Genomic DNA, 16,921 nt, shown 5'->3' with positions numbered 1-16,921 from the left:
TGCTTCACAGTGACCCCCACACAGTACAATCTTCTCCACAGTGACCCCCACACAGTACAATTTGCTCCACGGTGGCCCCCACACAGTACAATCTGCTCCACAGTGAACCCCAGACAGTAAAATTTGCTCCACGGTGGCCCCCACACAGTATAATCTGTTCCATGGATAGGTACCCAAAGAGAGGGCTCTGAGTGCCACCTTTGGCACCCATGCCAAAGGTTTGCCATTAGGGTTATAGACTGTAGTATAATGGACACCTGATGACGTGGCTCACTATCTCTTACCATGTTCTGCCTGTTTGTGAAAGTATTTTACTGGAAAGTTTCATTACACGCGGTATGTAACCCAATATTGTGTGTTTTGGGTTTTGTTTTTCAGTCAGCGTTACCGTCGGTGGTAGACAGTATCTCCTCGGACTTTACGACACAGCCGGACAAGTGAGTATGATACTTTGGATGAATATTTGCTCTTTCTTCTTCTTCATGGGTTCTCATGTTTGTATAATTTTGCCTACTACTCCTACAATGTCCAGGAGCCTCTTGAAATGGATGCGGCCTACTAGAGCTGAGGGACATTGTGAGCCAGAATAGAGTCACTCTGGTGGACCAACGTCCCCCTATGGCCTCCTTGTGCACTCGCGTCACTCTCCGAGGCCATGGACACAAAGCGCACTGGTGCTCCATTCACAAGGAGGCCTTCGTTGGACGTTGGACGTTCGTCCTTCTGATCACCGGGGGACCTGGCAAACGGCACAACCTCCAATATAGAATTTTAGGGAGAATGTCCCTTTAAACCGCAGATGAGATTTCCTCCTACAGTCCGTGTCAATTAGACTCGATCCGTGCAGGCAGCCACGTGGTTCTATTGCTTAATCCCTGTCATCTGTCATTGTAGTCGCCGTTATAAATGAACGGCAGGAATGTTTTATGACCAACTGCAGCGGAAAAAGGAATTTCAACAAATGCATACAAGGATTTCATTTTGGTTGCCGATTATCCCCTTGGCTGAGCAGCCCTGCCATCACATTATGCAGGGCACAAGCGCAGTCTGTCTGAATGGCTGGCCTTTACATATTGTAATGTGCAGGGCTTATGTATCCGCTGCGTTACTGGAGTTTGCAGAATGGCAGCCGATCAGTAGTAAGTGGATTTCTCCGCTGATATTCCTCGAAGCCCTGGCATTCGTTCAAGGTTGGAATAGAAGTTGCAGTTGCAAAATGTAAGGCAGCCGGTCCTTGGGAATATTTTCCACTGCTGTTTTTGGATCATTGGTTTAGTGTTGAGATGCGATTTTTGTCTTATTGCAAATAGTTAAGTGGTGTCATTGGTCGGGGTTACCTAAGTCCATGGCTGGAGGGGGAGAGATCTACACAAGTGGCATATTTAAAAAATCACATCCCGAATTGTGTTTTTATTTAGTAGCTTCTCATTTTTGTTGAGCTGCAGTATTGGTAGCGTGGACAAGCCGATGGTGTAAAACCGGAGAAATGGCGATTTGCAGCGACCATCAGATAAAAATTAGAGGAAATCGAGAAGGTGGTGAGGGCCGGAGGAAGTGGGTTTCTTGTGCATATAAAGAAATGGTCTTATCTATGCCGAAATCTCTATAGGAAGGATGTTAATACACAATTCTGCAGATTTCACTTCCTAGCACTAATTTGGGGTAAAGCTTTCCAAAGACCTGGTCGACTCCTACTTATTCCTCCTGACTGCCCCAGGCACATGCATGCTCAGCTTATCCAAGTGCCAAGGTTTTCTTTTCTGCAACATGAGCTTGGGTTTTTGAAAGTCTAAAGCAGAAGAACTGGAAGGTCCAAAAATCTGCTGCTTGTGAGGAGTTTTCCCGTTAATTTTTAATGATGACTTGTCCTCAGGACCCGAGACCCTTGCTGATCAGCTATTTGAAGGGGTTGTGGCATTGATATGGCTATTCACAGTTTGCATTTCTCACCATGGATTTCCTTGGAGGATATTTATCAAGGGGTCGTGACATTTGCAGGGATGTCATGTCATTGTATATGGTCGATTTCATAGAGGCTATAGTGTAGTCCAGGGGTTGCAGCATACATGTGATTGCTGTGACCTCTTCACAGTTGACATTGCATACCGTCTAGTTCATTGGGCGAGACTGTAGTATCCAACCCCAGACTTTATGTCCCTAAATGTCGAGAAAAAGCAAAACACGAGTCCACACGTGCTCAATATTCACAGATGGCACGTATTGTGCAGCAGATAATTCAGCAAAGAGAAAGCACTGATGCAACTAAAACATAACATTTAATACATTAAAACCATGCTATAGACATGTAATATAAAACAGTCATACCAAAAAATCCTCACACAGGATCTGCTTGTGCAGATGCCCATAGCACGGACCCGTCGCACGAGACTCCGAAGAGAATCCGCGCATGCGCAGTAGTGCCCGCAAGCCCTACACAGACAACCTGATATGGAGAAGCAAAGTGCTTAGAATAGACAGCAAGAAGGCTCCGCGCCCTCACTTAACTATGCAAAATTGCCTTTATATCGGGGTCAAGGGTTAGGATATCCCAATGGCGCTGCAATATGTTTCGCACCTCGGACGCTCCATTGTCTTAAGTTTCAATTCTTCGGACCGTACTGCCTGAGTCATCTGATTTTTCCTTAACTCTAAGCAGTTGGGTGCGATCACAAGCCAAAGAGGATTTAAAGGCCTCTCTGAGGACACGATCTGGGTAACCCCGTCTTAAAAAATGGGTTCTCAAGTCTGCTGCCTGGTCCACAAACGCCCGCCCCCCCCAGAGCAATTCCTTCTAAGCCTTAGCTACTGACCATGTGGTATACCCCTCTTTATTGGGTATGGATGTCTACTGTCCCATTACATGATTGCAGGAATAATTTGTGGCCGTTGCCTTTCTGAACACCCTGGTGTCCAATGTGCCATTATATCCTTTGGCTATAAGGACGTCCAGAAAAGGGAGAGATGAACCACCAATTTCACATATGAATGATAGGCCTATTATGTTCACACTTAGATGTTCCACGAACACCACAGGACCAAAACATCATCTATATACCGCGCCCACAGTTCAAGCGTTTTTGCAGCGGTTTCATTTTAGATGCAGTGGAGCAATAAAAAAAACATGCAATGGACTTCCCCTTTAATTCCCGTACGACTTGTTTTATTCCCCACTCGCCTATGAACAGGTTGTCTGAAGTCCTCTCTGACCTTGCTCTGAAACTTGGACAAGTGACCTCATCTGGTGACAATCTGTGTAGGTTGCAGATATTTTGCTGGGTGTGTAGATTTGTGCCGGATCCGTCCCTTCGATACGTGATGATCTTGTACTATAAAATGTTTCTATTTCCTTCCCTTGTGTTTAGGTTACTCAGCATTATCAGTCAGTACCTTCCTGCCGTCCCTGGTCTTTATAGGGGCATTATACAGGCACGGGGTAGACTGAATTCAGCTTGAGCCCGGGCGAGGTTACTAGACATGAAACCCAACCAATGCACCACATACTGGCCCTTGTGCACCGCACACGTGTTCAGACCCTACACCATAGGCTGCACTTATCACTGGCCTTTCATGGTTACACATTGGACTAGTGCCCAGCATTTATTTTCGGCCATACCGGATTGTGTCGCTCGCAGGGGCAGACTAGAATTTCTCTTTAAACCACAGATGTAGCAGATGGTCTGTGATTTAAGGATCAGAAAGTACAAGCTGCCAGGTTGTAATAGAACTTGGATGTGACGCCTCAGAACTATTCGCAACTATTGAAGTTCTTTCCTGTGTATTCGCAACGCTGCAAGATGGAAAATTACAGAAAAGACTTTGAAGAGGACTTATCACCAGATCTGAAAAGCCCAATGACATCATCATCTGATCGGCGCTGTCACCCTGAGCATTTTGGTGTTTTGTTTATTGAAATCTGTTTGGCTATTCCAAAGATATAAGCCCTTTTGGTGAGGATACAAATTGGGGTCTACTAGACAAGTGGGTGGTAACACTGCATGACATACAGCACATAGAGAAAGCACAGTGTTACCGCCCACTTGTCTAATTTGTATCACCATTAAAGCTTTGGAATAGCTGAACGGATTTGGGGAAAGAAAACACCAACATGCTCAGGATGATGGCACCTATCAGATGATCGGCTTTCCAGACCTTGTGACAGGTCCTCTTTAAAGCTAAAAATTCAGTCTTGACTGCAGATGATCCCAATATTCAACTCCACCTACCCCGATTATGGCCCATGTCCCGCTGGTGATGGAGCTGAGATGTGGGGGGTTGTTTGGTGTCCTCGAGATATAGAGCTGCTTTAGTGGTCCCGTGATATGGGGAGACTACGTGGACACCAGGGATTTATTTTTTAACCCTTGGCTAATATCATGGCATCTCTTTTGGGACCCTATAAACCTGTTTACTTGTAAGGAGAAAGAAGAGCAGTGGTGTCATGTCCGATCATTCGAGGGAAGACTAAAGCAGCCTCAAACAACCTTCCAAATCTCATATGTCTGGACCTGTGTGTATTTTAGGGGTAGTAGCATATTGGACTAAGTGGAATCCTCTCCATAGACTTATGTGGGGAGGAAACAGAAATAAAAAAAAACCTCTAGTTTTTTTTTTTTCCAATTGACCTGTTAGCTTTGCCTCTATCCATCAGATTTTGGAGGAAGATGAAGCAATACACAGAGCCTATGTAAATCAATGGATGGTCTGTAATGCAGTACTGGTCAGGTCCTCCGGCGAGAGATACTTTGTAACACAGGACAGGTCCTCAAGAGCGAGAGATACTTTGTAATACAGGACAGGTCCTCAAGAGCAATAGATACTTTGTAACACAGGACAGGTCCTCAAGAGCGAGAGATACTTTGTAACACAGGACAGGTCCTCAAGAGTGAGAGATACTTTGTAACACAGGACAGGTCCTCCAGAGCAATAGATACTTTGTAAAGCAGGACAGGTCCTCCAGAGTGAGAGATACTTTGTAACACAGGACAGGTCCTCCAGAGCAATAGATACTTTGTAAAGCAGGACAGGTCCTCCAGAGTGAGAGATACTTTGTAAAGCAGGACAGGTCCTCAAGAGCGAGAGATACTTTGTAATACAGGACAGGTCCTCAAGAGCGAGAGATACTTTGTAACACAGGACAGGTCCTCAAGAGCAATAGATACTTTGTAACACAGGACAGGTCCTCCAGAGCGAGAGATACTTTGTAACACAGGACAGGTCCTCCAGAGCGAGATACATTCTTTGTGACTTCTCTCTTCTGTGGCTAATATATGAGAATCCTAACCTCAGAATTTCCATACAGGGTGTTTGTCAATCTTTTCTAAGTCAGAGAACCCCATAAAGGCCCCCGCACATTAAGACGTTCACGGTTGATCTGATGACCCCACGTCTACACACGACTATTCCGTCATCTGCCTCAGGCAGTCATCCCAGTCCTTGCATCAGTCACTGTCACTCTATAAATAGCCCTCAGCTTCCCAGTCACTTTGTCCTTGTTTGTTTACCACCCATTAAAAATCAGACCCGTCCTCTTCACATTAGTAAACCGTAAAAATGGCCATTAAAATTCGTTCTCGCCGCCCTTTGCGCGCTGACGGCTGAGCCTCTGCTTATCAATACAGTTTATCGGATGAGTCAGAGAATCGCTGCCGTTGCTGGAGTTTGTAGGGTTAAAGGGATAACTTCTATCACTATATACCTGACTTATACTTGTCACAAGGTTACAACTTATCACCTATCCAATGGATACGTAATAAGTGATCGGGGAGAAGCCCCCGCCCATCCCGACAACAGGGCCATGTGTGCTCACAGAAGTGAATGGAGCATGCTGGGAGTTGTAGTTTCACATCTTATGTAGTCACACAAGCAGACGTGGCCCTGGGGATCTGGGATAAGGGACCACACTACGGTATATAGATGACGTTCCTGAGCATGGTGTATATATAAGTCGTCCCCCCCCCGCAGTCTTTCCGTCTTTCCCTTCACACGCGCTCACTAATGTCTTCCTCCTCGGTGTGGGCAGATGATATAATCTCCAGTGTCTGGCCATGTTTCCTTGGGTCTGCTCCGAGCATTAATCATTCCTTCTCCTTCCAGGAAGATTACGATCGCTTGAGACCATTGTCTTATCCCATGACCGACGTTTTCCTGATCTGCTTCTCTGTGGTAAATCCGGCTTCCTTTCAGAATGTGAAGGAGGAATGGGTGCCCGAGCTGAAGGAGTACGCGCCAAATGTGCCATTTTTACTAGTGGGCACGCAGGTGGGTTTTGGTGGCATCAGCCAATGTGATCAGACACTTATGCCCTGTCATGTGGTCAGACACATTCCGTATACTGCGATCCGATCCCTACTGATCAGACACTTATCCCCTATCCTGCAGCCAGACCCCACTGATCAGACACTTATCCCCTATCCTGCAGTCAGACCCCCCACTGATCAGATACTTATCCCCTATCCTGCAGCCAGACCCCACTGATCAGACACTTATCCCCTATCCTGCAGTCAGACCCCCACTGATCAGACACGTATCCCCTATCCTGCAGTCAGACCCCCCACTGATCAGATACTTATCCCCTATCCTGCAGCCAGACCCCACTGATCAGACACTTATCCCCTATCCTGCAGTCAGACCCCCACTGATCAGACACTTATTCCCTATCCTGCAGCCAGACCCCACTGATCAGACACTTATCCCCTATCCTGCAGTCAGACCCCCACTGATCAGACACGTATCCCCTATCCTGCAGTCAGACCCCCCACTGATCAGATACTTATCCCCTATCCTGCAGTCAGACCCCCACTGATCAGACACTTATTCCCTATCCTGCAGCCAGACCCCCCACTGATCAGACACTTATCCCCTATCCTGCAGCCAGACCCCCACTGATCAGACACTTATCCCCTATCCTGCAGCCAGACCCCCACTGATCAGACACTTATCCCCTATCCTGCAGTCAGACCCCCACTAATCAGACACTTATCCCCTATCCTGCAGTCAGACCCCCACTGATCAGACACGTATCCCCTATCCTGCAGTCAGACCCCCCACTGATCAGACACGTATCCCCTATCCTGCAGTCAGACCCCCCACTGATCAGACACTTAATCCCTATCCTGCGGCCAGACCTCCCACTGATCAGACACTTATCCCCTATCCTGCAGTCAGACCCCCACTGATCAGACACGTATCCCCTATCCTGCAGTCAGACCCCCCACTGATCAGACACTTATCCCCTATCCTGCAGTCAGACCCCCCACTGATCAGACACTTATCCCCTATCCTGCAGTCAGACCCCCACTGATCAGACACTTATCCCCTATCCTGCAGTCAGACCCCCACTGATCAGACACTTATCCCCTATCCTGCAGTCAGACCCCCACTGATCAGACACTTATTCCCTATCCTGCAGCCAGACCCCACTGATCAGACACTTATCCCCTATCCTGCAGTCAGACCCCCACTGATCAGACACTTATCCCCTATCCTGCAGTCAGACCCCCACTGATCAGACACTTATCCCCTATCCTGCAGTCAGACCCCCACTGATCAGACATTTATCCCCTATCCTGCAGTCAGACCCCCCACTGATCAGACACTTATCCCCTATCCTGCGATCAGACCCCCCCCCCCACTGAACAGACACTTATCCCCTATCCTGTAGTCAGACCCCCACTGATCAGATACTTATCCCCTATCCTGCAGTCAGACCCCCCACTGATCAGACACTTATCCCCTATCCTGCAGTCAGACCCCCACTGATCAGACACGTATCCCCTATCCTGCAGTCAGACCCCCCACTGATCAGACACGTATCCCCTATCCTGCAGTCAGACCCCACTGATCAGACACGTATCCCCTATCCTGCAGTCAGACCCCCCACTGATCAGACACTTATCCCCTATCCTGCAGTCAGACCCCACTGATCAGACACTTATCCCCTATCCTGCAGTCAGACCCCCACTGATCAGCACTTATCCCCTATACTACGGTCAGACCTCCACCTATCAGATATGTGGTATAACCTCCATAAACATGTCATAGATGCTGGATGACGACCACTAATGGCCACTATTACAGGGCCCATACAGTGTGCCACCCAGCTTTACATGGCCATATAATCCAGATGGATATGGGGTATATGCTACAGTTGCCTTGTTTTGCCTAGTATAGCTATGTGTCAGTCTTCACTGCAATTCTAGAATTCTGTTCATGAATAAGTTTATGGGTTTGGCCGACATCAGCATGTAATAGGACATATTAAGAAATGACACCCGTCCTGTATATAGTTCTGCTCCGTATATAATGGCCCATGTACGGCTGCCGTCAGTCCTAGTCATGGGATGGCTCTATAAATGTATGCAGAGCGGATGTTCGCGTCGGTACAGTATTAGGTCAGGTCATTTCGCCCGGCTGTGCCCGTTCTTTTTGCTTCTCATTAAATGCGTTATTAAATCTAAAATCTTGGCTACGAGGGCGCCGGGGCATCGGATGTTCTCCCGGTCTCTGATGTCTCTCCGCTTCACACGTCTATTTGCTTTTTCATGTTTTAGAATACAAAAAAATGCAAAAAAAAAAAGTGATTTTTATTTTCATGACTTGCAGATCGACCTAAGAGATGATCCCAAGACTCTAGCAAAGCTAAATGATGTGAAGGAAAAACCTATTACTGTGGAGCAAGGGCACAAGCTGGCGAAAGAGGTAAAGACGCTGGCAAAGATGGAGTCATTATGTGCGGGGTGCTGTAGTGATCCTTGTGCAAGTCCATGTCATCTGTACTCCGGTAATGACATTCTTATGGCGCTCCTGCCGCCCGACGGGTAATGGGAAAGGACATTAGACTGGAAATATTCATTCCTGATAAAATAACGCGCACTGGAAGATACAAAGCGTCAGCTCCGCTCTGGAGTCTCCTACTACTAAGGGGTGCGACGACCGTTGTCCAAGGTGTTCGTGTATCCCTAAGGAAATAGAATCCAATTGGTATATAGTCGTAATGGGTAAAGTGACCGGGACAGGAGAAGAATAAAATCTATTCCCTTTTCCCCGCACGGTCGGTTGCACACTGGTTAAAGTGAAGCGGTGAGGGTCTGCATCTCCACTTTAACCAGCGCTAAATCTAGTCAGGCTGCAGGCACGATCTTGGCCTGTAAGATTGCAGCTGCAGAGTTAGAATTGACTGCCATCTTTGCAGTCTCCCTGGACGTATCCTGCTTGGGGTAAACTGTAATGTACAAGTCTGAGCAGGATTCGTCCAGATCTTGCGCCTGGCGTCTGCCCGGTGCCATTCCACCGGGATTCCGTCCTCAGCCCCGAGAAACTGGACAGGCAACGGCTTCCCGGTAGAGATGAGCGACTCGTATTCGATCGAATACCTCGCTGCCATATGAATGCGTGTAAGCGGCCGATCACCAAGGGGTTAAACACATGGAATGTTCGATGCGCTTAACCCCTTGGTGATCGGCCGCTAAAATGCATTCCTATGGCAGCAAGGTGTTCGATCGAATACTAGTCGCTCATCTCTACTTCCCGGAGGTCGGCTTTACAACCCCTAGTGTCTGCCTGCGGCCTCTATCAAATCAAATCAAAAAAGCTTTATTGGCACGTCCGAATAGATATTTGGCATTGCCAAAGCTAGTAGAGTGGGGGGGGGGGAGTTGGACTCGGGTGGGTGGGTGGTGGGGGTGGTGTGGGTGGTTTGGGGTATAACAGTCCATGGAGTCTCATCTTCCTCTTCGTTGGTGACCGTTATATGGGGAGGTGGGGTGGGGCGGGGCAGTTGGTTTGGGGTATAACAGTCCGTGGAGTCTCATCTTCCTCTTCGTTGGTGACTGCTATATGGGGAGGTGGGGTGGGGTGGGGCGGGTGTTTTGGGATAAATATAACAGTCCGTGGAGTCTCATCTTCCTCTTATTTGGTGACAGCTGGACACGTATTGGGCAGTGATCTCCACAGTGGCCTCTTCTTCTCCCAGTAGGATGTAGAGTTTCCTCTTCTCGTCTGCAGATATGAAGTCTGGGATGTGGGCAGAGAGTCTTTGGTAGTAGACGGCCCTCTATACGTGGAAACCGTTTTTTTGGGTCAGACACAAAGTCCTGCGCGTCTGACTTTGTGTCCAGCGGAAAAAAAAACGGTTTCCCTGCGGAGAGGCCACTGGCGGACACCTTTCAAATGAATGGGTTTTAAAGCTGACCACTGGGAATCTGTCCCCGTCCGGTTTCTCGGGGCTGAGGACGGAAACCTGGCAGAATGGCACAGGGCAGACATCGGGTGCAAGGGTGAACGCCTCCTACAAGGAGTCCAAACTAGCTCTCTTTCAGAGTAATGCCCTGTTCACATCTGCTTTTGTATTCCGTCCGGGAAGAGTCCGCATGGAGACCCCCCCGAACAGAATACAAACACAATTGCAAGTGCTGTGCTGTAAAAGCACACGATCCGCATAAACTATAATGGGGTCCATGTGCTTGCCGCACACTGCCCTCACGAATCGACGATTGTCGAAAATGGCCGTCACCACTGCACGGATCACTGAATAGACTCAAGTCTACACAGTGCCACATGGATGCAAATCAGCCACGAAAACTTATGACCACACAACACCCCTGTCAGGGCTCAGGAGGGACGGCACATCCGGAATGATGAGCGATATCTCCTGAGCGCTATCCTCGGACACCTCCCGTACACATCGCAGGGCTATATGGCTATAATGACATCATGTAACTGTAGTCCTGGCCATTTACTGCCAACCTATCGCGCAGGTTTACCAGCTTTGGAGAATGACATCAGTTCTCTGCCAGGAATCTATTAGCGGGCAGATTATCAGAAGGAAATCGGAGATCGGCTCGTTAGATATTGCTCCGAAAATAAAATGAAGAAATCTGCATAAAACATGAGCGGACAGGGTGCAGAGTCACAGTGTGACCATTTCAGGGAGGCAGGGTAGTTCTTTAACTTTTTATATTAAAGGGGTATTCCATCATAGACCCTTATGGTATATCCATAGTGTCCCGTTAACCCCTTCTGCATCTGGCCCTTGTCTGTATGGAGAGGCGGCCATCTTGGCTTTTACTGTAACTCAAGTGGATGTGGCTGTGGATTGGGGTTCCCTGTCCTGTAGACGGGTAGAGGGCCTGAAGGTTTTTGCATTGTTATGCTCTCACCTCTATGGCAGCTTCTGATCCGTTCTGTTCTGGTGAAACGGAGCAAGAGAGAACCTGCTTTGTTTTCATCAGAACAGAACGGTCCATCGGGCGCCCCCTACGAGGGCACATTCGGACATGTACACGAAGCCTACCGCCCTCTAACAATTCAGCCCATGACCGCGCACATTCCTAATATGCCACGGCCGATTATTAGGATTCTTTTACCCTATGCTCCTGACCGTATTTCTGCCTCATCATCTATCGGCTTCCACAACATTTTGTCTCCAATTTCTATTCTCCGTGTATCCCTCAATGACGACGCCTTGTGCACAGGCGGATGAGAACCGCCGCTTGCAATTTTTGCTGCCTACTGAACAGGAAGATAAATTGTCTTTCAGAAAAAAATGGTCCCATTTCAAGGACAATGTATTTCCTTTTATCCTTTCCAGGTAATTTAGCTTTAGCGTCCTCAGCCAGCGATCCTGCACCCACGCTTGTGTCACATTCACCAGACTCGTCCCCTTATTTGGCTGCAGTGGATACAAGGTGTGCGCAGAGTCTCCAAAATCTACAATAATTTACTTTGTAATTGCAAAATGAAGATCTAATTTGCATACTTTTCCCCAGGGTGCATTGTGCCTGGAAGATTCCTGCACCAGCTGGTAATCATTGCATGGAGCGTTGGCTCAAACCCCCCCCCCCCCCCCAGAATTTGCAACGAACACAACTTTTTTGCAAACTGTGAACTTGGCCTTTGAAGGTGATGAGGCTTTAGTAACAAACAAGGGGGTGTTTTTCACAAGGGGAGCTTTTAAAGTGAGTTTTGCTGGAGTCTGTGTCAGGCTAGGTTCACATCTGTCCCCGGGTTTCGGATTTTTCGGTATACAAACGTCAAAAACTTGGCGGACCCCCGTTATAGTCCATTACTTCACTTTTGCTACCTATGTATCTGGTGCACACAGGTACACAGGCTAACCAGGTTCATATTCTCACTTATTTTTTCAATATGTTGCAGTTTTTTTATGCCAGAATTCAGGAGGACAAGGCTTGAAAATTTCTCTCAATGTGCACCAAAATTCTGACCATAGCTGTGTGGGAGGTCCATCGAAAATTACGGTCGTAATAGGTGACATAAGCTAAGACTATACAGTCTAAAGACGTACCAGGTCTATCCTCCACTATCAGCCACTTGCACATTTTAAGACCGTCTAGTCCAAGTGTTCATTGTCCAACTACACAGTCCAGTGACATTCATGTGACCACCTGTCAAAATCCAGAATAACCCCCTTTGTCAGAGCGGACCGCTGCGAGACGTGCAGGAAGAGAGGGGATGTTGTGATGATGTCACTGGGACGTTGAGCCATGCCGACTCCAGTGCCGTGGCCAGCTGCGCTAGGTTACGCGGTGAAGCATTCATAGCGAACAATCCAATGGAGGTGGTCCCACAGATTCTCGATTGGGTTCAAGTCCGGGGAATTTGCTGGCCAAGGGAGTATGGTAAACTCATCCTGGTGCTCCTCGAACCACACACGTACACTGCGAGCTTTATGGCACGTGGCATTGTCCTGCTGGTAGATGCCATCATCCGGAGGAAGAACATTACGCATGTAGGGGTGAACATGGTCTGCAAGGATAGATGCATACTGGTGCTGATCCATCGTGCCTTCCACAATGATGAGTGCACCCAGATGGCTGATGACACGTGCCTTCTGTGATTGGTTATGTAACGTTGACATCAAAAGTAGGCGCTGGTCACATTAATATGACTGGACTGTGTATTATAGAGGATTGGTAAACCTGCCCCATCGTGTAGCAGCCATGACAAGTAAAGGGTAAGTTCACACGGAGGAATTTGACACGGATTCCACCCAGATTCGCCCTTCCATTGTTTTCACTGAAAGCAGAGAAGCGTCCTGCTCAACTTGGCCGTGGATTCTGTGGCTCGAGACTCCCTGCTGATCGGGCCTATTCATGTGGACTTAGTACGCAACGGAAAGCCGATCGGCATCCCGTCACAGATAGGAAGCGGCTGGAAAACGAAAATGAATTCCTCTTCATTTTCCACCGTCTGAACATTCCCTTACTGTATCTCAGCCGCCATTCACGTGATTGAGCTGCGAAGGATCGGCCATCGCTATCCAATCCTTTCATTAGGCCACAATGGCTGTCTATGAGCATCGCCGGGACGTTCTATACCAGCTGATTACAACAGACACAAAGATAACACACAGTAAAAGAGAAGAACAATCTCCAATACGAGAGATACAGGCGGCTTACATAATAGCGACATTAGGAAATCCAACCGATAAACCAACACTTCTCACTTTGTGGCCACGTTTTTGCAGTTTACTCTGAGTAAACCCTTTCCAAAGCAGATCTGAAAGATAACCGGTCACCTTAAAGGGGTTGTGCCATTAAAGACACTTATTCCCTATCTACAAGATAAGTGACTGATCGCTGGGGGGCCTGGCTGACGGTTCCCACACTGACCAAGACGGGGCAACAAATGCCCCCGTAAATCCTCCTTGTGAATATAGCGCCTGTGCTCTTGTGTGACAGACACGCCATTCATAGATAGATAGATATAATTTTTTTTTTTTTTAGCTTCCTCTACGGGGCTTGAACCTGCGATCTTTAGATTACTCGTCCCGTAGACTGCAATACAGCCGTCTATGGAGAAATCCTTCTATACCCTTGGAGACTTATCACAGGCAAGCCTGGATATGTACATAGGGCTCCCAGCTGTCATGAACACTGGATGGCTCCCCCCAATTGCACCATGCGGGAGCCATCTTGGAAAAAGAAAGTAAGACGTAGGAAGCACCAGAGGAGGGGCGGTTGTCAGAGTTTGGGGTGCCATTTGAAAGGGCTAATGCTCATGATTGAGCTAGAATCCAATAGTGGGCGCCAGGTCTCTGCAGTATTAGAAGAGTGGGCACCATATTGAAGTAGTGATATGTCATTCACGAAGAAATCAGCTCCATTTCCTGCGCGGGCGATATCGACCTTTGCCCCCTACATGCCCCCCTCTTTTTAACCTATTCATGGCTGTCTGCCTAACACAGACATATGACCCATTGCTTTGCAGACCAGGATAGCCCTGGAATAAAGGAGGCAATCCTGGGACTATTAGGGGATTGCTATGCATGCACCTCTGATGTCCGACCTCCGCCGGGTTACCTGGATGTGCAGTTCTTACATTTGCCTGCAAAATGATGTCAGCAATGGCTGAAGCGCCCCCTCCTCCCGTCCTCCTGCACACAGTGACTCACAAGCTGCAGTCTGTCTGACGATCACAAAGAGAGGAGCCAGGGGCACAGCAAATATACAAATCATTTCACTGCTATACAGATGGTCAGGAGGACTTATGGAAAAACTGCTAGTGCTGCAGAATGGGAGGGTTAATAGCACAGCGTGCATGCTCATGACTGAGGACATAAAGGCCTACCCAGCGGGCTAGAACCAGCGGATGTCTCTGCAGGCTGTAGGCACATGGTGGCAGAGCTGCAAACAGCTTATGGCGCTTCTGCCTGCTTTGTAGTCTCACTACATGTACCTGGATTACTGTGTCCGGGATTTAGATGCAGCTTTGGATGTGAGTGGAGGTCATCGGGAGGAACCTCACAGTAATGACAATGGCAAATATTTATAATGTGCCGTTATCACGGAGAATCAAAGCATTGTGGAGTTAGTGGCGGCCATACAGGCTCTCAACCCCAACACCCAGTTGTTTGTATGGGAATGAATGATGGGGGATTCGAACCCAGAACCCCAGCGCTGCAAAGCATCAGTGTGTATTCCCACAATAAAAATCTAGCACTTATCCACAGGAGAGGTGATGGTATTTGGATCACTTGGGGGCCACCATTGGATTCACCTTAGGGTGCCAATAAAGGGGTCCCAGCTGTTTCCATTACGGCCATATTGTTTATAGGGCAGGGCAGGGCAGGGTGGGTGCTTGGTCATCACGCTATAAGGACTGTTATTATGGTTATGCTGATGAGGAGGATGAACCCGTTTTAGGGTCAGTTAGGGTTGCTGCGGATTCTGTCCCCGAATATGGAGCTCCCAAATCCGCCTCCCATTGTTTTCAGAGAACTCAGCAGGTCACGGAGGAAAGAAGCGTCCTGCTCCATCTTGCTGTAGATTCTGCCCATGGGGTCCGCGGATCGAGACTCCCTCCAGATTAGGCCCATTCACCCGATGGATGCTGATGCACTGCAGCCCCGCGAAAAAGCCAGCGGTGGAAAATGATGCGGAGTTTCTTCTTCACTTTCTGCCATGTGAACTGACCCTTACTAATTGGTTAGACCCCCACCAACCTAAGGTGAGTGTTTTGGGTTTTTTTTTTTCCCCTGTTCGTGGGGCCTAAACCTTAAGGTCTTTTCTCACTCCTGGTGTGCACAAGATAGTGCCGGCCATGATCCCTGAAAAAGAAGAGCACAATGAGAAACCTGGGCGAGAATTAGCAGGGTTGTGTGACTATAACCTTAGGCTATGGTCACACCTGGTCAGACTCGGTAGGCTTTCTGTATGCTGTTCTTCGTGCAGTTTGAGGAGTTTTCAACTTTTGCTTTGCAAAGGCTGAAAACCGCCATGGAGTCGGCAGCAATAATCGGCATCCTGCAGGTTCCAGACATGTAGCACAAAATACTTGGACTGCAGGTTTTTTCCGCAGCGTGCTTGGGATTTGTTTAACTACTATTCACTATACAGTGGGTTAGCCCGTGGCAATTACACCAGTGGCTAACCGGCTGCAACTAGGCCATGGGTTGCCCCTGGGCTTATAGGGCATTGCAGGGATTGATATCAGGAGGAGGGAGCTCCAGCTCTCCACATCTCCATCTAACTGCTGTTTACAAGGGTCACATCACATACACTGCGGTCCCTTCAAATAGCTGATCTGCGAGGGTGCAGAATCGGATCCCACTGATATTCTGAGGTCATCGATATCTGTATCCTGGAAAAGCCCTGTAAATGGTTCTTCTCATCCTGTAGTTTCAAGGATATCCCACTGCTGTATGATCAACGGGAGCTTATTCTCCAGGTCAGCCAGGACCCAAGAGGTTAAAGTGGCCACAGCATACGTGGGTTACTTAATAACGGTGGTCCGGGGTACTACAGCGTGGTCTCAGTCATTTAAAGGGGTCGTGCAGAACTTTGAAAACATGGCTACTTTCTTTTTCTCAAGAAGTGACGTCGGTCACATGGTCACGCTGCAGCTCAGTCCTGTTCATTGTAACGGGATGGAGATGTGACATTACCATGTGACCGACGCTACCTGCAAGTTATCACTAAATAAATCGCTTCCAGGTAGTCGGACCCATGTAAATAATGAAGGGGCTGCAATGCTTGGCCATGCACAGAAAAACCCTGCTGATCGGTGAAGGTGCCTGCATCTTTTCTGGTGCCCTTATGAAACACATTGGGTTGTAGGTGTCAACAATATATATAGATTTTTCTGTATTGTGTATCGGTGTATGTATATATAAGGCGCTAGTCACACCAAGAACATATATGTAACATAGATATATATGGAAATAGTAAAATATATGAATAAAAAATAAATGATATATATACACACACGCACACTGTAGAAATATATATATATATATATATAATAGATAGATGACCTAGGCACCTGTATGGCGCAGATCAAGCCTGTATGTACTTGGTATGAGCAGTGCCTTACACGTCATAAAGCGAATTTGTTTCATCTTTTCACATTGTAAACCAAAGCTTTATTAAAGATTCCCGCACACCAATGGCTTTCTTTCCCTCCT

General features: G+C 47.8%; 1 protein-coding gene across 1 annotated transcript in view; it reads left to right on the top strand.

Moving 5' to 3' along the window:
- The window catches only part of RHOQ (ras homolog family member Q), a 28,926-nt gene that overhangs the window by 11,844 nt on the left and 161 nt on the right, over positions 1 to 16,921 (top strand). The window contains exons 2-4 of the mRNA XM_075267050.1: positions 379 to 437; positions 6,094 to 6,258; positions 8,602 to 8,697. Of these exons, the coding sequence (XP_075123151.1) occupies positions 379 to 437; positions 6,094 to 6,258; positions 8,602 to 8,697 (320 nt within the window). The remainder of the gene's footprint in view (positions 1 to 378; positions 438 to 6,093; positions 6,259 to 8,601; positions 8,698 to 16,921) is intronic.

Source organism: Leptodactylus fuscus, chromosome 3 (genome assembly GCF_031893055.1).
Source record: "Leptodactylus fuscus isolate aLepFus1 chromosome 3, aLepFus1.hap2, whole genome shotgun sequence".
In the NCBI taxonomy this organism is placed as follows: domain Eukaryota; kingdom Metazoa; phylum Chordata; class Amphibia; order Anura; family Leptodactylidae; genus Leptodactylus; species Leptodactylus fuscus.
This window is presented reverse-complemented; position numbering and strand designations above follow the sequence as displayed.